General features: G+C 43.9%; 2 protein-coding genes across 2 annotated transcripts; one reads left to right on the top strand and one right to left on the bottom strand.

The window, feature by feature from the left end:
• Positions 1–951: 951 nt before the first annotated feature.
• Positions 952–10,787, top strand: gckr (glucokinase (hexokinase 4) regulator). Its single transcript, XM_069675700.1, is given in 19 exon segments — positions 952–1,002; positions 1,456–1,605; positions 1,695–1,763; positions 1,851–1,919; positions 2,099–2,172; positions 2,970–3,036; positions 3,118–3,171; positions 3,253–3,347; positions 3,474–3,579; positions 3,677–3,795; positions 6,035–6,133; positions 6,829–6,926; positions 7,026–7,102; positions 8,343–8,439; positions 8,940–9,049; positions 9,128–9,208; positions 9,356–9,496; positions 10,392–10,526; positions 10,611–10,787. Coding segments are annotated over 19 exon segments (1,869 nt in total).
• Positions 10,788–14,117: 3,330 nt separating this feature from the next.
• rp1l1a (rp1 like 1a) lies at positions 14,118–22,973 on the bottom strand. Its single transcript, XM_069675698.1, has 10 exons — positions 22,737–22,973; positions 22,110–22,502; positions 21,758–22,022; positions 18,474–21,633; positions 18,186–18,437; positions 17,267–18,134; positions 16,244–17,185; positions 15,540–16,166; positions 15,021–15,476; positions 14,118–14,558 (listed from the first exon to the last, which is right to left on the bottom strand). The coding sequence occupies exons 1-10, from the start codon at positions 22,971–22,973 to the stop codon at positions 14,118–14,120; spliced, it is 7,641 nt and encodes a 2,546-aa protein (XP_069531799.1).
• Positions 22,974–26,939: the final 3,966 nt, after the last annotated feature.

Raw genomic sequence — 26,939 nt, 5'->3', positions numbered from 1 at the left:
AACTTTGCAGGCACTTCATCCCGGCTCTGACTTCTCACACAGACCTACGCTCTGGTATTTGAATGACTCATAGAGGTTTACAGCACAGCAAACTGTTCTTCAGAAGTCTGATATCAGTAATAATCAGCGTGAGCCAGATATGACTTGTGCCTTGCCTTTTAGCAAACTGTACTCAAAATTCCCTTTGTGTAAAAAAAAGTAGGTGACAGAAGTTATGAAGTGTGAGGAGAAATATTTGCCTTTTCTTTGTTGATGGAATATAAATTGCTGTTGTGTCACTGACAGCAATTAGACAGCAGTTATGAGAGACACTCGTGGGAGTTCGGAGGAGTGAGGCAATCTGCAGCAAACAGTTTGTTGGAGTCCACTGAGTGATGAAATGTATTAGACTCCACAATCTGCTCGGTGTAAATATAATCATACTACTATGAATCAGTCGAATCTTTTGTATACGGTAGAGCTGAACAGCATGTTTGAAAGCGATGAAACACATTGCACAGTTGGAGGTTTTTACTGATCAGCTCTCTGAGAGCTAAGATCAAGGATGATGTTTTTTTATCAGCCTCATGCTGAGCTTTCAGTTTGATCTCTATGTTGAAAATTATTTTGCTATGATAGCTACTTTCTGTGATTTAGGCATGTCCCATTTTTCATGATGACAGTGGAGAAAATTCTCTTTACTTAAAGTAAGTGCAGTTTATGTCCCTCTTGTTTCCCATAAAGAGAGTTATTTCAGCGATAAATCAACAGGCATTTCTAGTTGGTGTGTATGGCTGCAAATCTATGCTTCCTTTTCCTGCTCAGTCTCAAAGGTCCTTAAGTGAACTTTGTCACTTCAGATTGAGGGTTTTTTTATTTGAAATCCCTGCAGCTAGGAAAAGGAAACAGGCTACACGGAAAGGACATCTTGTGACATACTGTTGTTGGCAGAAAAGGATAAACTCTTGCAGAATGGCAGGAAAGGACTGGACGTGCAGTCGTGCTACAATGCATGAATGGGAGGTAAGAAGAGTCAGAAGATCACGTCTGTACTGCACAGCTAGGATGATTAGCTTAGCTAGCATAAAGCAGCCGTTTTATGCACATAACTCTGATGTCTGTAAAAGAGCAACTTGACGTTTTAGAACAACTATCTTTATGTGGAGTTAAGGGCAGAGAAATAAGTAGCTAAAGAGCCGTAGAGGTGCTTGTTTATTCATATGTTAAACTACTGGCACAGCTAGCTTAATGTTACTTTAGTCTTTATGCTAGCTAAGCTAACTGTCTCCAAGCTTTAGTGTGAAGACATGCCAGTGCCCAGTGGTATAAATCTGTCAAACTCTAAGTATGTTTCCCAAAATATTAAGCTAGTTCTCTATAAGTAAAGATTAATTTACATTATTTAAGGTTTCCACAAAACTAGCATCCAAAATAAATCAACTGCTGTTAAAAAGTTGAAATGTTCCTGTTCCTCAGTCCCCAGATTATGAGAAGTCACTTCCTGTGTCAGAGAAATCAAATCCCCTGACACGTGACATCGACCGCGCTTCGTCCAGCTGTATCGTGAGGATGTTACAGGCCTGTGACGCCCAGATGTTTCAAGAAGACACAGGAGGCACCTACCAGGTACAGACATTCAATAACAATAGAGCAGCCTTCATCAACTTTATTGTGAGAAAAATCCAAGGAAATGATTGTTTAATTGTCATTTTTAGAGGCTTTTAAGTAAGCAAGTGGTGGAAACATTAATGGAGGTCGCTAAAAGGGTGGAGCTCGTCCTCAAGGTATCTTTTCTCCGTCTCTCTGTCAGTCTGTGTCTCTGATGGTCAGTCAGGCATGTTTTTAAAGCCTGTCTTCTGTTTCTTCAACAGGATCCTGAGGACAGCCTTGTTGTACTGAGTGGTTGTGGGACTTCTGGTCGACTGGCTTTCCTCATTGCGGTAAAAGTTGTCCTGAAACGCTCCCAGTGTGATTTAGCCCAAGAATAGATAATGATGTTACTGTATAAAGCAAGGCAGAACAGGCCATGTCAAGATAACGACATTAAATGAACTTGTCTTATCAAATTTAGCTTGTTTTTATGTTAAAATTACTTCCTTCTGTTTGTGTGTGTTCTTAGTCAGGTTTCAACAAAGCGCTGAGTGAGTTGAGCTGCAGTTCAGTCTATACTTACATCATAGCTGGGGGAGACAGGTATGTTGTTGTTTTTTCATTGAGCAAGATACACACTTGAATTGACTTAAGTTACACAACCAATACTATTTGTTTACATTGCGCATTGCAGCAACACAAAGTAGCTTAAAGTGAGCAACAGAAAAGTTGCTCGGCGACATGTAGCTAGCTTGTCTGTGAAGGCTCTCAGTGATCCAGGTCTTGCTAATTCCTTAGCTTGGAAGTAGCTAACTTCCTATTTTCCGAGGATATGGTGTTATGTTAGGTGAAGCAATGGGAGAGTGGTGGGTTATGCTATCTGGAGCCGCTGTGCTGCCTCTTGCTAGCTGTCACACCTCTCTGCATGTTAGCCTAGCGGTGGCAAATGTAGCATCAGTCTGCTAACCCACGCCCTGCTGTTAAAGTTAGAGAGGAAATAGCATAATATTCTTCCAAACATAAAAAGTTTAATTTCTCAGTAATGAAAGTCAACAAGCTTTAGCTTATGCTGGCTAACGTTAGTTAGAGTAAGCTAGCAACGCTTGGATAGATATGGTAACCAACTGACTCTGCTAGCTGTCTTTGTAATCTTTCTTTGCTTAAACCCATGCTAGGCTATATTTTAGCAAGCCACATGTTCATATTGTATTTGTTTTTCATAAGAAGTACAAGTTAGTGCGCAATGTTTATTAAACTCTCTGACATGCTAAGTCGGAAAACTAATATATAATAATTGATACAGCTAACATTTAGCCAACATATGCTAATTTTTAATTTGATGGAGGAACAATGTGTTTAAACTACTACTTTTTAAACATCTGTGCCTTGTATTTCTTCAGAGCTCTGCTGTCCTCCCAAGAAGCACCTGAAGATGACCCCAAACTGGGCATGCTGAGTCTGAAGAAGGTGTGTTTTTATGTCTGTGTGTAAATGTGGTCCTTTTTATTCTAACTCCAGCCTTTTGACCGCTGCATGTTAACCCTGCAGGTCTGTGAGGGAAAGAAGCAGGTCGTATTCATTGGTATTTCCTGTGGATTGTCGGTAAGTCGGTCTAATGGATCAGAATCTGAATTCTTATTAGTTAGGACCTTTCAAACTTACATTTAATATCTGGTTGTGTAGGCTCCATTTGTGGCAGGTCAGCTGGACTTCTGCCTGCAGCATCCTGAGATCTACACTCCTGTACTGGTTGGCTTCAATCCTACACATCAGGCTAGGTCAGCACAAGCGTACTTCTGCCTTATTCTAATAGTTGTATGCTACAAAAAAGCTGTTTTTTTTGGTTATGAAATGTCCCTGTGAGCTTGAACTAACTTTCTTTTTAACATCCAAACAACAATTAGGGATGACCCAATAGCAGGCTGCACGCTTACCTTTCGCAGCGTGGTTCAAAGGATGCAGGAGCAAGCCAAAAGTCAGAAGGCCTTCCTCATCAACCCAGCAGTCGGGGTAAATATCTTTTGTTATACTCTTGTTCATGTCAAACAGCAGTTTGTGTATACTTAAGCAAACAACTTTGTGTGTAAATGTGTCCGTCTGTGTTCAGCCAGAGGCCATCAGTGGCTCTTCAAGGATGAAGGGAGGCAGTGCCACTAAGATTCTCCTGGAGGTTGTCCTGTCTGCTTCTCATGCTGCTGCGTTCACAAACACACCCATCACGTACAAGTAAGTAGTATGAAACATGCTGGAGAGCCTGCTTTATGATCTCAGGCTTCTTCTGCTGTTACACAAAAAGATTGACTCTTTGTACATCAGGCTTCTACACTGTGTTAGTTTAATGCAGTGGAAAGTGTTCCAATAGGTTTTTAGGCAAAGCTACAACACATTAAAGTGTCCTTTCAATAATAAAGTTATGCTGCCACTTGTAGAAACTTCAGTTTACTCAAGTAATGTTCTGAAGTATATTTTAAGATACTTTCCCCAAGCGTTAAATGTATGCTGTGTCCACTTAAGCCCTAAGGGCCTGTGTCCACTAACGCAATTTTTTGCACCGGCAGCGCCCACGATCTCAATTTGAGACCGCTTCTTGATGTCGCTTACTGTTGCTAGGTTACGAAAGTTGTCTGGCAGCACTTCCAGCAGCAACTTCCAGCTGCTTGTCCTCCGCCATTGTTGTTGACAAAGTTGATATCTGAAGTCCCGCCTCCTCTTGATTTTGATTGGTCAGTGAGGAAGAAGTGACACTGATGAGCGTAACGGTGTTCCAAAAGTTGAACTGTTTCCAACTGAGAGCGATGAGAAAAAAAAAACAGCTGACGGCAGGGACATTTTTGCGCTGAGGATGCTGAGCGCATTTTGTATAGAAAACAAAAAGTGCCATCAGTGGACACAGGCCCTATACTTCATCTCCAATACTCACCTCATTTATTTAACTGCTATTGTGACTTGATATTTTGAATTTTAAATACAAAACATTTCATCCACCTTTAAAATATGACTAATTGTTATAGATTAAAAGCTCCACATACCCACACTGGTGTTACTAAGTTTTGCTGCTGACTCATGTTGGAGTGTGAGAAGGTATGCTGATCATCCCGTGGGGGCATCATGTAGCTACTTATGTCAGCAACAGATTTGTAAATTACCCAGTAACAAAATAGAGCAACTGAAACCCTGAAACATACTTTTTATTTTATCCTTTTGCACATTTAAAATTTTACTTTTTGTGCATTGGATTAAAATAAAGTAGTTCAAGCATAACTTTCTGGTGATGCATACTTACTTTACTGTTGCTCATGCAGATTTATAATGAAACACCTACTTTTGAGTATTATTTGCACGAGGGTTTTTACTCATACTTAAGGGCAGAATGAGTGGGATTTGTCGGTTGTGGTTTGCACACAACCTTTAAAGTTGGCTCCTGTTCCCTTAACGACTCCAGTTGCCTTATCTTGAGTGCATGCTTTACAATCTGGCATATTTCATGCGCCCTGTTTTACCAGGATTGCAGAGTGAGAATTTATAAGTGACACCGGAAAACAATCTCATTCGCTGATTGCATATTCCGAACACGTTTTCGCACTCTGTGCTGCAGTTTGCTGCATGTTAGGAAGAAGTGTGAGTATTTGACAGTCTCGTCATGAAGCAGGACAGTTTATTGCTCAAAATGTGTAACTATCCCTTTAATAGCTTTTGTACAAATTTCAAAAAAATAACTGTCACTGTGACAGATACATTTATTTAAGAAATTTGTATCTAAAACATACAAATTGAAACATAGATAGACAGACATCTTACATGCAGAGCTATACTCTAATCGTCTTAATTTAAAGAGACAGGATCCACACATCTGGACTGTAGACTGACCCTATAGTTATATGCTCCTCTGTCATGACCTGAAGTTACCTCATAGCACCTCTAATCTCTGCACCCAGCGGTACAACAAGCAGTTTCCTGAGTGCATCTTTGTGTTGACAGCCACAAGGCTGCAGCCGCCTCTCTCTAACAGTCTGCTGGACATGCTTTTCACATTACTAGTGATCAGTGCACTTAGAAATGTCAGCGCCTGCCAGTCACATGTGATTCGCTCACTCTTTGGGTACACATAAAGGCTGCAAGAGCTTCATTTCGAGCGTACATGTTTTTGTCTTCGCATGCTAAACCTTTGCTGCATGACATTTTTTCCAGTAGGCTTAAATATTCCTATTTTTCCCTTTTTAAATCTGGGAATTCCAGGAAGTTGCGCTCTCCTATAAAAACTTTTGCATGTCTTTAACAGCAAACAGCTTTTCACTTTGTGTTTCCATTGTGTGTTGCTGACCTCTAGAGGTGATTGCAGGAAACAGATTATTTTGTACAATTACATTACGTAATTTTTTTATTTTTATTTACTGGAAACAAAATCTTAAAACCGCTATTAATACATCTGATGTCAGCTTCTTTTGTGTTTGTTTCTTTCCAACAGCGGCATCCTGGAGCACATGAGAGCCTACAAGACAACTCTGGATGTCACCTATGCCCGGGAGGAGGGGATAACTGCTCTGTTGGAGGCAGCCGGACAGAGGTGGAACATCCTGCTTTACATCCATCACTATAACAAACTATAGCAAACTGACTCTTTCGTAGTGAGCTTCGTAAAATATTTCACAAAAACACTGAAATAAAAATGATTAAAAAAATACTTAAAAATCAGAAATGCATCTGAAACTTACCCGCAATAATGGCGTTTGTCAAGGTGGATTAGCTGCTCCTGAAGCTCGCAGCGGTGGGAAAGACTCTGATCTGCAAAACTGGCAGCCCACAGAGGGACAGTATGAGCTCATCCTCTCATAGACCGGATCAAAAATGTGCGAAATAATATAATTGCATTGTTTGACAGTGGTGCAGTGGTTAGCACTGTTGCCTCACAGCTAGAAGGTCACCGGTTCAAACCCCGGTTTGGGCAAGGTGGGCCCCTCTGTGCGGAGTTTGCGTGTTCTCCTCATGCATGCGTGGGTTCTCTCCGGGGTCTCTGGCTTCCTCCCACAGTCCAAAGACGTGCTTGTAAGGTTAATGATGACTCTAAATTGCCCGTAGGTGTGAGTGTCTCTATGTGTCGGCCCTGTGATTCCAGTCCAGTCCAGGGTGTACCCCTGCCCTTCGCCCAATGGCAGCTGGGATAGGCTCCAGCCCCCCGCGACCCTGAACAGGATAAGCAGTATAGATAATGGATGGATGGATGTTTGACACGCAATAAAAACTCTCCTGTATGTGTTTCAGTTTGCGGTGCGGCAGGCGTGTGTGTTACCTGGGCTGGGGCTCTGTGGCTGTTCTGGGCCTCATCGACGCCAGTGAGTGTATCCCAACTTTTGGAGCAGGTAAGAGGAGTGTGAATCTTGAATAATCTATTAATTGAAGAATTTAGCACATATTTTTTTTACATTTTGCCTGACTTTATGTGTCCATGTGTGTGTGAGACTTTGAAGATGTTCGAGGCTTCATCAGTGGAGGATACAGACAGCTGAACAACAACGAGGGTCCTCTCATTTCACTGGTATGTACAATTGCAAGAACAATGGCGCTATTCTGACGTAAAGCACATATTGGGTGTTAAACAATGACAAGCTGACGCTGTACAACCTGCCTAACAAGCTGTACAAGCTGACTCTGAACATGGTGATTTCTGTTGTACGGGGCTCAAGTCTGAAAATCCTCACGCCGCCTCACAAAGTATTAAAGTGACTGAAAATCCAGCGAAATCCAATTAACATGAAATCCAGCTCGTGTAATGACACATCTGTCTCCACGGAAACCTGACTTGCAGATTGACCCAGAGCAGGATTAGTATGAAATTCATCCTACTGTACCTGCTTTATGATGTCAGTTTGCAATTAATCTGCCCTAGTCTTCTTACGACACCGCTCAGCGGTCTTAATTCAGTCGAGAGCTGCCGCTTGAATTTGGCTTCTGGGTTGTATCTCCATTTTGTAGACAGAAAAGCTGATAATAAAGCGTAATTAAAGTTACAATAAGATTTTTGCATACAGAGTTATAGGCATGTAAATAGTGAGTGTGCACATGTGACACCTTGCCCCATCAGCGGGTACGTTGTCACACTATGTGGGTGTTACGTTCCCCTGAATGGGCTAGGGGATGAGGGGAGTAACAATGAATTAAAACCCAGGAAAAAGAAGGGATGAGGAATTTATTAACAAACTAAAGCAAAAAGGAAACACAAAGCGAGCTTCTTCTAAAGAAAAGAGAAGCTGGTGTAAAATATAATTCCCGACCATCTCTTCTCCCTTCCTTCCTTCCTCCCTTGCTTCCTTTCTTTAAAAACACATTCACAAAATTCAAAATATGTCTGTGTATACTGGCAACTTGTCTCAGTGATTTTTGGGGCAAGTTGTCACATGTGATAACCTTTCCAAAATCACTGAGACAAGTTGCTCCAAACAGTTGTTGGCTATTGTTAGCTATATCTTAAAGCTAGCCTAAAGCAGCAAAAGTTTAACAAGACATAACAAGAATCAGTCCTCACCTCGGTTAACTGTGTGCTTTGCTTGTCATAGACAGGATGTGACATCAGACCAAGTACATGCACACTTTTAAGTAGCGCCCTCTTATGGTGAAAATATGAATAGTGACAAGATGCCCCGGTCTCCCCTACTACATTAAATGACATGATCTAAAGAATCATTAAAATCCCCTGAAAGTGTGCAACAGTATAAAAACTACAACGTTCCAAAAACACATCAGGTATTAGAACATGTGATGTGTTTTGTTTCCTCCAGGGTCCTCACTTCGGCATCGCACATGAGGATTTTGTGGATCTCATTCTGCCCTCTCTGAATGACCAGGACACGGTTCTTCTTACCTACACACACTCTGGTGAGACGTCACGTTTCTTTCACGTTGGGAATGTTTTTTATTTATTAGTTTATTTGTCAGGGTTTCTAGCCGAGGCTAATTTGCAACCCCTGCCCCTACTAAAAGGTGAGTACAAGTCATCTTTAAATAGAGCACATACTTAAGTTGCATTCTCATACATTGTTGATTGTTACAGATGATCCAGAATGCAGCAGCGCGACTGGCATTTAATCAACCCTGAGCATGATATCCCTCCACTGGCTCCCAGTTGCCGCTCACATCAAATTTAAAACCCTGTTGCTCGCTTACAAAACAGCAACAAAAACAGCCTACCTGAACGCCCTCATCCAGGTCTACTAGCCCTCGCACTTGAAGCTGTTTGTCGGCACCTCCTGCCTTCGTTCCCTCCTGTCTTGATCGTTGCTTGTGTTGTATTAACTTTCAGATGCACTTCGAAATTGTAACACTGTAAGTATTGATTAAGTCAAATCAGCATGTGTCTTGACTGCTTCTCTCCGCAGATGATCTCCGTGAAGTGGCAAAGTTGGCACAGAGAGTGAGAGAAAAGACTTCCAACATCCACGCTGTTTATCATCAGGTTGAGGAAGACTCTGCCGCTGCTGCACAACAAGTAGGTATCTTTCTCTTTCTGTCCATCCGTGCAGCTTCCTCTCTGTGTCGCTCACAGTCTGCATTCCTTTTATTGCAGAATGACATCAATAAGCTGTGTTCATCCTCACTAACAATCACTTGGCCGCTATCACCTGCATCAGAGAGCTTACTCCGCATGGTACAGCACACACATTTTCAACCTCCTTCACCAAGTCTTTTCATGTTTTTAATATTTGTGTATCAGAAGACAGGTTGTGTTTGTTTCTTCAGTCTGGCTTATGTAAATGCAGAGAACAGAAAATCAATCCCGCCTCCCTCTCAGCAGTGGGAGCTGTCCACTAAGCTGGTGCTGAACGCTGTGAGCACCGGAGCTCACGTCTTAAAGGGGAAGATTTACCAGAATCACATGATGGACGTGCAGGTCACCAACAGCAAACTCTATAGCAGAGCCACGCGGTTACTGCAGGTATATAAGATTACATCCTTAATGGGACATAAACAGGATTTTCACCTGTTAATGAGATAGTTTCTTTTTCTGGATGCTTTATTTTGTTGTTTTGTTGTATAGGGTCCTTCACATGGCTACTGCTCATGATTTTTACTCAACACTTTACACACATTAAAGAACATATTTAGCTTTTTTATGGCTGATTAATTGCTAATATAACCTGTTTGGGGGTAAGACTAAATATTTGATGTTGGTACACTGATGCATCACCATTGTACAAGCACGCTACAGAGGGAAAAGAGACCAGCTCTTTTTTACCTGACTCTAGTTTGTGTTTACGTATGTGGTAAAAAACAATGTTATATTATGCACTAACACTAAAAACACTAATGCAGGGGGCAGTTTCCTATGTTGCCCTAATGATTAAAGTTATAATCTTGAAGATCGTTCGTTCTCTTTGGCGCCACCTATGGCATTAAATGTTAATTGCGGGAACACACCTCCCAGATATCCAGACAGTGTTGCACGTGATTTCTTTTTTAGACCTTCATCTGAGTGGATTTTCACTTCTTGTTGAAGTTGTATCTGTAGTCATCCATCTTTTCTTTGTTTGTTCAGCCATAGTAGATTACTGTTTACTCGCAACACTTGCAGAGACCGGAAAAGCAGCCGCTTAGCTCCGCCTACCCTCTCTGGCAGACCAACCACTGCTGGCTGATGGAAAACGCGTCACTAACTGGGCGCCGCTTGTGACATATTTTTAATCAAATCTTGAGATTATTACGATCTGTGTGTGAAGTAGCCAACTATTTAGACGTGCCTTTGCTCAGTTTTACTCATAATTCCTCATCTATTACTTTCGTATTGCGTCTCTCCTTCTTTCATCTTGGCGCTTGTCTCCTTCTCCTTCCAGAAGCTGTCTGGTCGTCCTGCGTCACAATGTGAGGAAGCTCTTCTGAAGGCCGTCTACGGAGTGGACAAGCTAACAGTGGATGTCACATCCTCTGACATCACAACACACACACGCACTGCTAGAACGAGGACCAAGGTGAGGATTCAGTGAGGTGCATGAAGGAATTATTGCATTGCATTGTATTGTATAATATTGCATAGTTTTCCTCTTTGTGTGCAGGTGGTGCCTCTGGCTTTGGTCTGCTTGCTGACCGGTTGCTCGCTTGCGGAGGCGGAGTCTCATTTGGAGCGACAGCCAATTGTAAGGGAGGCTGTGGAGGCCTGCCTGTCATAACTTCTGAGACATTGCAAGAAAACACACGTCATAGATCAGCCTCAATGTTGGTATCACACGTAATAATTTCTATTTTGTTGGGTGTAATCTGTAATCTGTCTGCGTTAACCCCGAGTTCTGTAACAGTTTTCTGGAAGTACAGTCCGCACCGCGTGATGTAAGTCAGCCTCAATCCCTGTGTGGCTCAACACATACACACACACACACACAGGTACCGGATTAGTGTGACGCGTGTGTGTATCTTGAGGGCAGTTGAGCAGCTTTAGGATTGCTTTGGAGCAGAGCCAAACGCAGTGGGGAAGTACAGAGCAAAGACCGCACAGGAAGGTAAATGCACACCAGATCTGGGTCTGAGAATGCTGCACGACTCTCTGTTATATATATATATATCTGTAACATTAAAGGGCAGAGTTCGCCTCATAACCAGTAAAAGCCTGCTACTTTAGACAGTGTACTATGTGTCCATGTACACTGTGATGGAATTAAGTTACACTGAAGAACAATGTCTTCATCCAGATTTTCACTCACAATACTCTTAAAGTAGTGACTTTCCATCCAGATGATTTAGGTTTTTAGATATCTGTCCCTGAGATTTCTCCCCAAACATAACAAGGGACATGAGTGGAATTTTAAAGGAGCAGTTCGCCCCTGGAAAAAGCAACTGTCAGTCAAAGCTGGTGTTCTCTGTAATCCATAGAAGCAATAATATTTGAAATTGGCGCCACAGCTGTGGAGAAAGTTGTGCAAACAGCTCGTGGTTTCGCCCATTCTACATTCCTACAACACCCAGAGTGCATTGCGCCTCTCCCTCTGAAAGGAACGGCCCAGCGAGAGACGCTGGAGTGAAATACTACAGACTAGGACGAGAATATATCGGCCTAAAAAATCTATTCAGGTCTGCAGTCTACATGTCAAACCTGACGATTTTGAAGGAGACATGACATCGGAGGCGGCCGTCCTAGATTGAGGAAGTGTAGTTTAGCGAGCTCCCTGGCTTCCGCCAGATGATGCATTTCACGTCACCTGGCGGAGATTTTCCAGGGCCCATTGGAGAACGTGAAAGCGTCCTCCAAAGGCACAGAGTGGAATTGCATTTTTTTCCCCAACCATAATGGCATTAGCTCCCAAGATTGCATGATAAGACTGAGGTTGAAAATCAAAGTACCGGCCCTTTAATTGTGCTAATCACAGGATTATATATTTACATTGTTGTGGATGATTACAGGGACTATTTTATACAGTATAAGTTTGTTTCATTGAAACTTTTGATTGGTGGTGTGAGTGTACCAAAGGGTACAAAGAGTTAGATCTGTGTATTAGCAGATCAAGCAACATTTTAGCTAGCAAACACCCCGGTAAGATAACACAAGAATCGCCATCCTGTGCATTTATTTTATTTAAAACATTATTACATTCGTATATACGTTTGCTCCAGGTACATGACGTTCACTTAGTGATGTCACAAACTGATGGACATCCAAACAGACCAATAGCAGCATAGGCACACGCACACACACAAGCACCCACACACAAACCCTGTTGGTGTAACAAGCAGGACGCTTGTGTCAAGCACATTTTGCCTCATTTACACCGTCCTGAACACACACTGAGCATTTGCAGAATATCTCTGCTCTGAAAGTACAGTGAGGGAGTAAGCACAGCTCACTCCGCTTAGTCTGGGTTCAATGAGGGAAGATATTTCTTCGGGTGTTAAAAGTGTATCTTCCAGCATTTTAAAGAGCAGCTTTGATCCATGCCGTCTCCTTCTTCAACGGGCTCTCTGATTCAGCTGGAGAGCCACTTACAGAGAAAGAAGAACAAAAGATAGCCACTTAAACATGATCTCCCCTCTGTTTCTGTCAATCTACCTTCATATTACCATGGATACAGTAAGGCATCAGTAACAAACTTCACACTGTTGTTCCATATGGCTGGTTATGCAAACCCCGCCTGAATCTACAGCATGTAGCACACATCCAGAAGAAATCCAGAAGCGTGAGAAAGGTTCTCATCAACCTGAAACGCAGTCTTTGCCTTCCTGTATTTTCATTAGACATCTTTATGTCAGAATACTCAGCATCACATGTTGTTCTGTTCAAGTTATCCAACTGGATTCCTGGAAAATAAATGCTTGAACAGTAAATTATCACACAATTCTTACTACATTAATATGATAGGTACGATTACTGGTAAGTGTTTACGCATAATTCAAGAAAAATCACATTCTGAATGTCAATTTCAAACATAATACCATAAAACACCTTAAGTAGAGATTGTAATTTGTTGTTTTGTTGTCTTATTCACTTTCTGACAAGAGTTAAAAATGAAGATTGATACTACCCTAATGCCTGCATGTTAAATATGAAGCTAGCTTAGCTTCGCATAAAGACAGCAGAAGGGGGAAGCAGCTAGCTTGGCTCTGACCACAGCTTTAACAAACCTCTGGTGAGAGCCAAGAAATGATCACCTATTTACAGCTTGTAATTAACTCAAGGAGGTCACTGCTCCTAGCTAGGATATAGCCCAGCACACAACGCCCGTAAGGCACAGCTTGTCAACTCTCCACTTTGGTTTTCGTACATGTTAAACACACTACGTACAACGTTTTAGTCACAGAGCTTTAGAGGGATATTTTTTACCCTCTTTGGACAGAGCCACGCCATTTCCCCTGCTTCCAGTGTTTTTGTTTAGCTAAGCTAACCTCTTAGCGTTAGCTTCATATTTACTGCACAGACACGAGACTGGTATCAACCTTCTCATCCGACTCTTGGCAAGCAAGCGTGTAGTATTTTTCCAGAAATGTCACTATAACTGTAAGGTAATCAGATTACATCATAGAGCTTGAGTAGAGTTAATCTGGGTAATTTTTACTGACTATAGATTTAAGCTGGTGGTTAAGTAATATGTACCGTAGGAGATTAGCTTTACTGGCTGTCCGAACCCCTGAGAATACTGCACAGACTTAAAGACACAAGTCCATAAAATAGACACATAATTGACACAAATATTAATACCCTGTTTGTTCAGATATCATTGACACAAAATCTAACACATCTGTGGTTAACTTGGTATGGCTATATGATTCAATAAATAATTAAACCTGTGGTAGACTGGAAATAAAACTGAGTTCACGTGATTTTTTTGGTGCAAAAATATACCTTATTCGTACATATACAGTACAGAAATAGACATATCCTTTATACATACAATGAACTTGAAAAATAAATAGATTTCAATATAATGAGTATAGTTATATAGGATAGGTTATATGTGACTCCTCCTACAATGGATGTGGAACGATAAAGTGCTTTAAGTGTTTCAGTCTTTGTTTTTGTTAACAGTTGTGTAAGTAGAGCACACTTTGATGGTCGCCCTGGACCAGGGCCGCGCAAGTTAAAAGTCATCCAGTTCGACATCACTCTTCTTGGGTTTGCAGCGTTTCACTCTGGCCGGAGACCGGCTCCTCCGGTTGCCCGAGCCGCCACCAGAAGATACCTCATCGGCCATTTTGGGCACTTCTATCGACTGTACAGGGTTTCTAGGGGAATCCGTTTCAATTTCTTCCAAGGAGCCAGGCTGGGACTCCACAGAGGTCCTGGTGAACTGCTGGAGAAGAGCACCATCCTCCTTTGTTTTTTTGTCCCCCTCTTCTTCCTCAGGCTTAAACTCTTCAACCTCATCCTCAACATCTCCTTCACATTCTTTCTCCTCTTCCTCTCCTGTGGTCCCGGCCTCCTCACGTCCGGATTCCTCCATACTGGTGTCACTCGGGCGTTTGCCGTCTGTGTCTGAGTCTTCGGCGTCAGCCTCCTCTCCCTCCGTTACCCCTTGGCCCTGAGGGTTAAACAACAAAGTAAATTATCTCTGAGCAGTTGTAATTAGCTAAATGGGTTCTTCTGGGGCAACTAAGCATCAGCAATTACCGCTAAATGCCAGCTACTTAGCAATAGTAGTGGTAAGAATTAAAATCAGCTTCACTTGATCAGTAGAAAAAGGCTGAATATGAAATGTCAAACAGAAGGTTTCCAACAGTTTGGGACTGACATCAGTGGAAGCAATGTGTCGCTGCTAAACAAAACAGAACATTTGTTCAGTCTGTCTAATTGGATAGTCGGATTATCTTTTCCCATAGGCTTAGAATTAGTGGTAAGGCCGGAGTAGGTCAGATTCCTCTTTAAGGTACAGTAGACTTCAACCCTGCCTTTATGTTCAGGCACTCAGTGGTGGGTAAAAATAGCTGGGGCTCAAACTGGTATTCAGTAGAATGTTGAACTATTTGCATTTGGTTCATCCTACCTGTGGTGACGTTCTTTCCTCCTCTGAGGCCTCCACTTGTTCACCACTCTCTCCTCCCGTTTCGTCCTCGTGCGACTCCTCTTCTCCTGTGCCACCGCCCCCGTCATCTTCATCCTCTGCCTCTGCGCTGACATTTTCCTCCACCTGCTCGGATTCTTCGTTTGCCGACTCTTTCGCACCGCCGCCGTCCTCCGTTTCTCCAGATTGCTCCTCTTCTCCGCTCTCCCTTCCGGTCGTTTCTCCTTCTTCTTCCTCGGGTATAAAGTCTGTCACCTCGCACTCCTCCGCCTCCTCACCTTCACCATTTTCAGTGGTCTCTCCCTCAGCTGCTGTTTTCTCTTTTACTGTCTCCTTGTCACTCTCCTCCTCCTCTTCTCCGGTTCCTGTCTCTTCCTCGTTGCCGGCTGTCTCCTCTTCATCCCCTGCACTGTCCCCCTCCTCCTCCCCTGTTTTCTCCTCATCTGCTGTCTCGACTTCAGCTGTGTTGCTGCTAGTTTCCTCAGCATCTTCTCCTTCTGCTGTTTCCCCCTCTCCCTCCTCTCCATCGTCACTTTTGTTGCTCTCCTCCTCATTTCTTTCTGACTGGCATTGACATTCTGCCTCCTCCTCTTCCTCCTCTACATTTTCTGATGTCTCCTCTTCCTTAGCTTCCTCCCCACTTGTTTCTACCTCTTCCTGCTCCTCATCACCCACACTATTCTCCTCCTTTTCAGCTTCTACCGCCTCCTCTTCTTCTGCCTCACCCCCATCTTCATCTTCTCCTACTTCCTCGTCTTCCTCTGGGATCGTCTCCTCTAAAACAACGTCAGCTATGATATCCTCTTTAGTCTCATCCTCCTCTTCCTCCTGCACTACCTCTAAATTACTCTCCTCCTCTTCTTGGACCACGTTATCACTCTGTGGCACTGCTGCAGGGATCGGTGATGGGCTTTTCTTTAGCTGTAGTATCTTAAGGAGGTCAAACTCCATCATCACTGGTGCTTCGGCTGCATTGGGGTTTGTTTTGAGAGGCCGGGCAGCCATTTTCTTGCGGACACAAGCATCACACGGGCAGTACTCATCATCACTTCGCTGGTCACTGAAGTCCGCTGTATTTTCTCCATCGCTGAGCGAGTCAGCAGTTTTCACTGACTGGTTCTTCATGACCTAAAAGATAAATCAAATATTATGTCTCTGACTTTCAATCAGCAGTACGATGAAATGCAGAAATGTGGTGAGATTACCTTCAAGATCCGACGCCTCTTCTCCGTCATGGTGGACTCCCTGGAGAGGTTCCCACCTTGCGGAGGCCGAGGCGACCTCCCCCCTTTGCCAGCACGACCCTGTATCTTCCTCATCTCGCGTTGGATGCTGTTCTGGATTCGTTTGCTCACTTCGTCCCTCAGCTCTGAGATCATGGTGTCCAGGATGAGGCTGTCGTCCAGGTCCCAACGAACTTTGAACTCTGCCATTGCAGTGATGTAGTGGTTCATGAACTGCTTCTCCAGCTTCTTCAGAAGGTGCAGGATCCACACTGGATCCGGGTCTTGGGATAGTTTTTTTGACAAAGGTGCTCGCAGGACAGTCGGTGGTGTACCTGAGCTAGAGTCCTCCTGTGTCTCTTGTTCATTGTCGGTGCGAGATTTAGAGCTGTCGTTAGCGGAGCTCTTGTCTGACGATGACGGATTCTCAGTGTCTTTTGGGCTGTCCAGAGTTGAAAGGACTGCATTTTGTTCTTCACATATTACAGGTTCTTCTGCTATGTCTATCTTCGCTTGCTCTTCTGGTTCTGCCTCAGTTTCCTTGTCCCCTGCGTTTTCTTCATCTTCCACGTCTACAACCTTGTCCACTTCCTCATCCTCATGCAAAGATTCTGCCTTTTTCTTTGTTTTATCTTCACAGTGGTTTCCATTCTCCTTCCCAGAACCACCAGAGCCACTGCTCATACCAACTCCAGATGAGGATCTTGGTGGGGATATCTGCTCCGAGTCCTTTCCCTGGATGTTCTCTGGTTCTGCGTGCCAGAGGGATTGAAGAATCGCCATTATGTCTTCGTATTGCTGGTTGTGGTTCTTCTGCCCCTCACGTTCGGGGCACACTGCTGGCTCAATGAGCTGTAGCTGGGCCAAACAGTCCAAGAGCCCTCTGGCTGATGTGCTCAGCCTACGACCATAAACTGGAGACACCTACAGAAGACAGAACAGAATACAGATTATGTTATATGATCATGTCTGCAACAAGTTGTTCATATAAAGTCAATGGCGTACCTCTGGCATGCTCCGACATCGACCAAGAGAAGAGCTCAGAAGAACTTTCATCACTGCAGCTGAAGAATGCCAGTTCCTGGGCAGAGACTCGTGGCTCAGATTGTTGGGGTTCGATGAAGTCATGACTGTGTAACTTGGGGTTGGATCTGAACCCTTCTTCTCTAATGCGTCACATTCAACTTCCTCCTCTTTTTCTTCTTCATCTTTTGCCTCCTCTTTCTCCTCCTCATCTTCAGCACCCTCCTCTTCCTTTGATACCTCTTCTCCAGGTTTCTCATCCTCTGTCTTCTCTTGCAGATCCTCTTGCTCGTTCAGCTCATCATCAAGTGCGAGCATGCTGTTGTCGGCGGGAATGCTCCGCAGCCAGTCACTGACAACCTCACTGGGGGAAGCATTGGGCAGACAGGCAGGTGTCAAATCAGGCGTCACCCTCTGGTTCCTACTTTTCCGACACTTCCCACTTTTCTCACTTCTGGTCTTGCCGCTGGTTTTGCTGGCCTTCGACTGACGGCTGTGTGGACGTGCAGCAGCCATGGTTTCCTTAAGCAGGTCAGCAGCGGACAGAGAATGAGACAGAGTGCTCTCACTACACTCCTCTTTGCTGCATGGTCTGGAGCTGTGTAAGGGACAGGGGCTTGAGGATTTAATAGGTGCCTCTTTCTTTTGGGCCTTTTTTACACTGCCAATGCTTTTGGTTTCATCTCCTTTACGTTCCTTTGAGGGTTTCGTTGTTGACCCTGAGTGAGCTGAAGCTGCTGACTCCGGCCTGAGGCAACACCGACTCTTGGAGTGGACACTGGCTGCTTCGTTATCTGCGATATCTTCTTCCATCTTGCTAGCTGGTCTGCTTTCACTTTCATTATTTCCACTTGAAGGGGATTTTATGCGAACTTTAGCACTTACTTTTGACATTGCAGACGATGTCCTATGGTTAGAGGCATCCGCATTGCTAGCTTTTGTTGTTGAAGCAGACTTCACACTTCCTGTTTCGGGGTCACCTCCATTACAGGTACAAGAGGCCTTATGTGATCTGCTGCCTTTTGCTGAAAGTGCAGAGGAGGCTCTTATTGTCTTTTGCTCCCCACCCTCTTCAACTTTATCCTCACTCCCTTTTGGTGTTTCAATGGTGGGGATATCGACTGCTGGAGTATTGGGAGGCAAAATGCTTTTACTGCTTTTATTAGTTGACTTTCGAGACGTAATGGACCCTGTTCCTTCGTCATTTTCCGTCATGACGGACTGTTCTGTGCTTTGGGGGATGTCAGGAGTAGCTGTCTTTGCTCTGCCTTTATTCTCAGAATGTATGTGAAAAGAAACGTTTGACTTGCCGCTGTCTGAGTCAGCTGTTTCATGGTCTTCTGGCAACCCAAGAGAGACCGATCCTGAGTTTTGACTCAGTGGTTGCTCGGTGCCTCCTGAGTCTCTCCTCTGTCTTTTGGTTGAGGAAGAAAGTACGCTACCAGCCCGTTCAGAAGCCCCCTCACTTTTAAGCTCCTCATCATCTTTATCTTTTTTCGCTGAAGCCGCTCCACATCGACATTTGGATCTGCAAGTTTTAGTGGAAGTTGCGGAATGAACTGACAAGGCACTAGGCCCTCTGGTCTCTCCAACGCTGGGGCCAGGCAACAACTGTTGCACACAGGGTGACGCGGCTCGAGGTTTGGGTGTAGCTCGAGTTTTTTCATCTTCACCTGCGGTTTCAATAACTAGAATATCAGCAGTTCCATTGGACTTGTTTGACTTGTGAGAATTGTTTGATCTCACTGAGGATTTTGACCTTACAGACATTGCACTAGCCACCCGAGTTTCCGTTTGCTTCTCATCTCCATTTATCTCAACAGAAGGACCTTTAACTTCATTTAGATTTTGGGATGCTGCAGTGTGGTTGGACTTCTGGGATTTGCAGGACTTTGCAGAGGTGTGTGACTTCCCTGAAACAGATTTACTAGATAAAGCACTGGCAGCCCGGTCGTCATCTTTTTCACCATCTCCTTCATCGTCTCCTTTTTCAGAACCTTCTCCAGTGTTCTCATTACACTTGGATTTGTTAGATTTAGAGGACATTTCACTGGCTGACCTCTTTTCATTTTCCGATTTAGCAGATATTGCACTCTCCGGCCTCTGCGATGTTTCCTCCTCCACCATCTCATTTTCCTTTTCTTCAGCTACCATCGGAGATGCCGCTATTTCGTTGGCATTACAGTTAGGCTTGCATGACTTTGAAGACTTAACTGACATGTTAGATTTAACTGATCCGCCAGACATCTGACTTGAAGACCTTTTTTCTCCATCTCTTCCAGTTTCAGATCTGGGAGAGAGTGACCTTCCCGAAGCTTTGGACTTATGGGATTTGTTAGACTTGGCAGTCAGGTTGGACTTGGCTGACATGACACTCCCTGCCCTCTCATCAGCCTCCATTCCTTCTTCCAGTCCATTTACTTCGATACCAGGCTTCTCAGCTGACTTGTCACCTGGAGATACTGCTCTTGCACAACGACTGCAAGAAGACCTGTGAGATGTGCCGGACTTCCCTGACACATTTGATTTAGTTGACTTAGCAGAAAGGGCGCTAAGAGCTCTATTGTTGGTGTTATCTTCCTCTACAGCTGTATTATCAGTCGGGGTGGCAACCTTAATTCTTAACTTGACTGACGCACTGGTCTTTGAGGAAGCACCAGATTTGGCTGATAAGGAGCTGAGTGCTCTATCTACAGCCTTCTCTCCCTCTGCTTCCTCTCTTGTCCTGATGTCTGACGCTTCAGCTGTACAGCTGCAGTGTGACTTCTGTGACTTGCTGGACTTGGCAGACACAGCACTGGGGGCTCTATCCCCATCTTTTTCTGCTGCTTTGCAGCTCGACTTCTGTGATCTATTTGACATGTGGCTTGTAGCTGACGCAGCACTAGAAGCCCTTTCTTCCTCTTTTCCTGCTGCCTCAGGATTGGACATTTTGGACATGGCACTAGATGCTCTGTCCTCCTGGATATTTGATATTGCAGAGATGCGCCCATTGTTGGTGAGGTTGGTCTTGTTGGATTGTGTTGAGACAACTGACACATCTGAGCCATCATTATCACTGCCGTTATTGGCATTATCTTGGCTGGATAGAGGTGTGGCTGGTTTTGGAGAGACAGAGTCGGACCCTCGTTTGCAGCCGCCACAATTAGGACAAAAACTGGAAGCCCTTGATTGCAGAGAACCGGCTGATAGTCCTGTGTGACCAGACAAGCTACTGACCACTCTCTTTATCTCTTCATCCTCGTCATCTGTATTTCCCTCCTCTGAATTTTGGATGTTGGTTTTGCTGGATCTGCAAGAAGCTCTGCTCATTGTGGGCTTGGAGCTGGGAGCTCGATTCATCTCCTCTGCTTCAATAGTTGAATCCGCTGCGTCTGCTCCACAGTGACAGGATGAGGTGGCAGACGCTGCCCGAATTCCACTCTCTTTCCCATCCTCATCCTGGTCCTCTTTCAGCAATTGCAGGACATGTGAGGAACTGCTCACTGCAGACAGGGGACGCTCCCCCTCGACCTCCATCATGACATCTTCATCTACCGACTTCCGGCTAAGTGGTCGTAGGTTACTTTCCATGTCAACAACTCCACCGCGGCTGGAGCATCTGCTCACCTTACACACCTCTACGTGGGTTTCTCCATCCTGCTCCACCTCTACTCTGCTCTCAACCTGCTCTGTCACACACATTTCTTCCTGGACCAGTTGTTTCTGCTCTGGGCCTGAGCAGTTTGAGAGTCGTGCTCGACAGCGCACCACCCTCCTGGAATTGCATGATGAGGAAGAGCTGGAAGAGTGTGTATGCCTCATCATAGTGTGGGTGTGGCTGCGTGTATGTTGGGGAGGGACAGGAGGCTTTTTGCAGCTGTGCACTGGGTTTTCCCAGAAGTCGTACTGGTGTTCCTGTCTCTGGTAGCAACAGGGGCAGCTATTTCCCTCCGATGCATGCTGCAGAGGTTGGCTGGAACAATGAATACCCTCTTGGTCGAAGGATGTGGAATCGGGGTCAGAGCAGCTCTCTGATTGACCCTGCTGCAGGTAATGAGGCTGGGCCTGGCTTAGTGGGCAACATTCGTTGGTCAGAGATGGGGATTTTTTAATTTGTGTAGACCACTGGAGGGTTTCGTCACTGTGAAGTCGAAATCGCACCCTCATTTCAACTGAGAGGCTGCCATCTTTATTGACCAGGACCCGCTTTTCAATGTCTTCATTCATAATCGCAGGCTTGGCCTGGGAATAGGCGCTAACACCATTGCCGTATGACTTCTCTGATGACAAGGAGAAACGTGTGGAGCGGTTTGAGGAATCTGAACGAGGGTGGATGATGCTTTTCTTGGTTTCCAGACCAAAGTTAACTAACCGGAGAGAAAAAAAAGCAAATATCAGTGTCAGTGTATCAAACATTCTTAATCATTTAACTAATTTTGTTGATTGCTGTTGAGATTAAGGTTGCCTGCAAACATTTTTAATGCAACGTACCATTTTTCTTGCTTTCATGCACTTCACTGTACTCGCTGGCTCTGGACTGAGCTCCATGAGGTGGAGATCTTGCTCCTTGAGTAGCTGGAGATCGGGCCCCATTTCCAGGGGTCCTTGGGCCAAGACCAGGGGACCTGCTGCTGAGACCGGGCAGCCTTTCCTCTGAGCTCTTCCTGATAAAGTTTACCAGCATTGGGCTGAAGGGTTCGCGGCCAACACACACCAAAACTCCAGGACAGGTCATCAGGCTTTGCACATTTTCAATCTAGAAACAAATAAACAGTGTCAGGAGTTTCCGATACAAATGGTGTCTTTTACAGTACAAAACATTCATCAGCAATCCACTTCTTACCCTGCGTCCCTCTGCAGTGTAGAGCTTGCGGACATGAAACTGCATCACTTCTGACACCTCATCGAGAAAGGCCCTCAGGCTCCTTGTCGACCTCCTGCTTAGCACCATACTCCTCCTCATTCCTGGCTCGCTGTTTCTCACCAGCAGGATCCTTCGCTGCCTGTAATGCAAATGTCCGCTTGGCGATGAGGGAGAGGCTTCTGGATGATGCGGCCTTCGGCTGTCATGGTACCAGATGCTCGGATGTTTTCTGGCCATTTCCATGTTGATTGGCTTAGCCTGGCGCCGGTCAGAGCAGAGGTAGCATCCGCCGTCCTGGAGCTGCTCTAGATGTTTGATGGTGTGAGTGCCGCGTGGAGTGGTCACAGTGCGCACACCAAATGGAAGGGGCACCTGTTTGTGAACACATACACAGATACTTCACTGCACATCCAAACACTGAAGGCAATTTGAACTGGACCACAAACTTGGACCAGACAATGATTTCCCCAGATAGCAATGATGAATGGTTCGATTAAAGTTACAGTTGAAGTAGAGCTAATACTATTGCCAAGTTGAAAAGATTAAAGTGTGGTCAGCTTCAAAGGAAATGTCTACATCACAACTCTGAGACTCTGTCAGGCTAACCTTTTGGGAAAGGTCATCCAGCAGGGCATCGAAGCATTTGAAGCTCCGCTTGTGGACTGCCATCCTGACTCCCCCGAACTGGCTGTCCCCGCTTTTGTAGAAGGTGATCCGCTTGGCCGGGGCGTCCGTGATCACATGGGGGCGGTGAAAGTTGGAGGAGGGTTGTGACGGAGGGACAGGTGAGGCATATCTAGACGGGGGCTGGGGGTCCCACATCCTTGCCTGGACCGAATGCATACTGCAATCTCACACACACCTGAGGGACACACAAATGCTTAACTTAGAAGCAATCATCTTCCTTGCCAGTAGCTTAAACTGTACATATGTACAGTGTATTGCCAACTCAGCATTGGTTGCCCTTTAAATATAGTATGTGCTACCGTATCAGCATAGGACTTTTACCATCCCTTGAATGAACACAAACAAAAGTTATTTTTAAAATGTCCTTTTCAATTCCTTTTGATGCGTTGAATTCCCTTTTGCTTTCTGTTCAAGCACTCTCTAATTATACTCACAAGGTCATGACCCGTAATCAGGGTGTTTGACTGAGGATTCGGGACAGGACATCCACTAACAGGACTACCTAACACGTAAGGGTGTTATAAATGTCACTTTGCAACTGGAGGAGCATTGTGCACAAAGTCATATCTGTTTTCAACTGAAACATAATGCAAGCTTACATCAAATACATCTACTGTATATGGATGTTAAAAACAGAGCTTCCCACATTTAGTTATATTTAGTGATGCAGCCAAGCGCACATGTAGAAGTCCTATTTGAAAGAGACAAAAAAGTTCCTGTCCTTATCCGAACAGCCAACGTAAACCAGCCTGCGTAATATTGACTACATAATAAACACTGTGTTATGTACATTTTTAAACAACTCACTTGACAGAGCAATACAGAATCACAATACTTTCCGTCTTATAGATTAGGCCTGTGTGTGTTTGGATAGCTGCACATATATGCGAAACAGGTTTCAACAACACCAAATTTTATAATGTTGCTCTGTTTACTTTGATGACTTTCAACAACTTGCGAAAAAGTAAAAGGTGAATGTTAATAGCAGGCTTAGCAGGCTTTTAAGTCCCACGAGAGGTTAGCTGTAGACACTCCCAACGTGACGCTCGGCCTCTTAATCCCTTTAGTTTCTCTTCACAACTTTACGCTTAAATATCACCCCCTCCATTTTATTAGGATTGTTTAATAACTTGCAACGGTTTCACCAAATGTGTAATAACATGATAAGTATGGGACTTTTTAAAAGAGCCATGGCAGGAAATCTGCTAATGTGTTACAGCGCAAACAAATAGTTCCTGACGAACATCGCTATTGGCTTAAAATAAGTCAGCTGGGTGACGTGGTTACTGCAGAAGCGTACAAATACAGTTCATTATAAAAAAGAAAACAGGGATAGACAAAAAGTAGGCCTCTTCCTTAAGTTTTGTTTTTTAAAAAGCTGCACAGGTAAAGGCCTGAACACACCTAAAAACATACACAGAACAGCAGTTTAAATCTAGTTTAAATGTGTCTGCATCATATTTTTAAGACCTTCACAGTAGACGATTTAACCATCAAGCCATTATCAACAGAAGTTAGACTTTTTCAATCCTTACATAAGAACTTCTATTACTACTATTAGTTATATTACACCAGGTTAACCTTATCTATTAAGTGGACTACTTACATATTCAGGAAACATGGTCCAAAGAGATGTTAAAAAGCTCCAGGGGACTATTCCGTGCGGGGTCTGACCCGTCCAGTCAGACAAGGAGTCAGCACTATGCACCTGAATTTTCGTATAGCTGTGTGTGAAGCCTGACTCAAACACTTGACCTGGCTCCACAGATCTCAGAGTAAAATGGCTGTCAGTAATCAGGCGCACGGGGAAGGGAGGGGATGGATTGAGAGAGGAGAGACGATAGGACAGGAGGAGGGGTGGAGGCTAAGGATAGAACCAAAAGCCTTCTTAAGAACCCGTGTGTGTGTGTTAGGGAAAAGGAGGGGCGTTGCTATGGTGAGGCCAAGATGGCGGCAAGACAAGTGTTGCTCTTATGCACGATACACCTGACCTGGAGGAGAAGCACATGCTAATGAGCTTTTTAGATGGTTTGAAGTTTGAGTTAAAAAAATTAAAATATTTTGCATTTTGACAATTATTTAGGAATTACATTTTCAGTTGCCATTTCTAATGTGCGTGTATGTTTGTGTGTAAGAGCAGGCTCAAAGATAGCAAGCTAGTCAGCATCCATACATCTTTTTTTCTTACAAAAGTTTTATTTTGAAATCAGAGCTCTCAGTCTTTAGCACATATTGCTCCCTCTTTCTGTCTCTGTTGTTCTCTGAATCTCTTTCTATGTTTCTCTCTCTCTCTGTCCTACACACACACACACATACACACACACACACACACACACACACACGCACACAGAGGATTGTAATTAAAGACAATCTGTCTGACAACAGGGTGCCTCCTCTACAGACAACATCCCTGAAAACACCAACTGCTTCTACTTAACTGTGTCAAGCCAAGCTGGTTTTATAGAGGCGTGGTAAACATTGATGATGAGACATGACCATGAGCCATTTCATATACAACAGACACTTAAAACTTTGACTTTTTTGAGCCCTTTTTAATGAGCACACTTCATATGACAAAAAGCTATTTTGGTATAAAGATGGAGCACCATTTTATTGTATATTGATGTAGTTTTATAGATGTCCCAGCAGGTGCAAAAAAACTAAACTCTTAAGCCCCTAAAGGCCGGAGCACTTTGGTTGTGTTGACTGCATTTGCAGTATTTGTGTATTTGCAGTGCGTTTGATGTTAATGCGTTTGTTTCAGCCCTCTGCAGCACGTTATTTTCATTCGCAGCGCAAATCCGTTGTTGCATTTGTTTTGGACTTTGCATGCGTTTTCGAATTGACATTGTTTCTGAATTTGCAGCCTGTTTCTTCTAATGGAAACCGTTTGGGCTGATTGCAGTGGGATTTCCCTTGTCGGCCACTGTAATAGCTGGTACAGAGCAACATGCATTGTGAGTCAAGTCCTGATCAAATAGAGATCACTCTTTTACCTCTGCTTTCCTCTCCACCAACTCTCAAAGAAAAGCCCTGTTGGGACTGATGGTTTCAGGAAGCAGCCGTGCGCTGGTCTTTATCAGAGGCAGGGGAGTTGACCATGCCTTTGCCAACCCAACAACTGGTGGTCATCAAGAGCGTTCTCTTTTGTAAAATCAAATGATACAGTTTGGAAGTAGTTTCAATAAAGCAAATGTATCATGGCTGATTGCTGCCCCTCGTGGCTACAATTTTAATTTGTACGAGATCGGATCGGCCTTTGACAATATGCAGATGATGCTGCGATTTTTAGATGAAATCAGAGTGAATTAGAGCTGTTCAAGGACAGGATCAATAAAGATATATAAATTAGAAATGGTAGAAGGTATACAGTGGTAATTAAAAAACTAAAACAAAAAAGAAAATGGACAAAAAGCTTTATATATTTATACATTCGTTACAAATAGCAAAATCCTATAGCTGTAGTTATCCCACTCCAGATACTTGTTTTAGTTAAGTTAGCCTTCAGAGTTACATATCATCATTTTTCATTAGAAATGTTCTTATTTAAGTGTTGAATTGTTATACCAATCAATAATATCATAATTTTAGTTTTTAATATTTCAATAAGGACAATACACTGAAATTATAACCTGTAAGCCTAAGGTTGATACACTGCAATTTGATGGCTGCGGCTCAGTGGTAGAGTTGGTCGCTCAGTGGGAAGGTTGGGGGTTCGATCTTTGACGTGTCACATGTCGCTTGTCAAAGTGTCCTTGGCCAAGACAGTGAGTCTCAAAGGGTCCCTTCAGTGTATGAATGCCTATAGATCCTGGAGATTGGCACTTACGCCGTTGCCACAGTGCGAAAGGGTGAATGTGACATATAGTGTAAAAGCGCTTTGAGTGTTCGGAAGACTAGAAAAGGGCTATATAAGAGCAGTTTATCCATTTAATGTTGATACACCTTCATGTTCTGAACATGTAGCACCTTACTATCAAGATACTGTGTAACTGCTGCACGTAGATCGTAAAACATTTGTAACAGTGTAATATAGTAAAGGCCGTAAAAGCAGAAAAGCACACTGAGAGATGTTTTAAACTTTGTGTGAATATTCATCAGATCCACGCTGCAATAATGAAC

The sequence above is a fragment of the Semicossyphus pulcher genome, unplaced genomic scaffold, assembly GCF_022749685.1.
Source record: "Semicossyphus pulcher isolate SPU_LCO1_2020_fin unplaced genomic scaffold, fSemPul1.0.p SCAF_24, whole genome shotgun sequence".
NCBI classification, from domain to species: Eukaryota; Metazoa; Chordata; class Actinopteri; order Labriformes; family Labridae; genus Semicossyphus; species Semicossyphus pulcher.
This window is presented reverse-complemented; position numbering and strand designations above follow the sequence as displayed.

Coding starts and splice junctions, on each gene's coding strand:
- rp1l1a (XM_069675698.1), bottom strand. CDS start 22,973: ATGCATTCGGTCCAGGCAAGGATGTGGGACCCCCAGCCCCCGTCTAGA. Junction 17,186..17,266: donor GATGTCGGAGCATGCCAGAG/GTACGCCATTGA, acceptor TGTCTTCTGTAG/GTGTCTCCAGTTTATGGTCG. Junction 15,477..15,539: donor AGGAGGGAGAGGGGGAAACA/GCAGAAGGAGAA, acceptor ACAGCAGATGAG/GAGAAAACAGGGGAGGAGGA.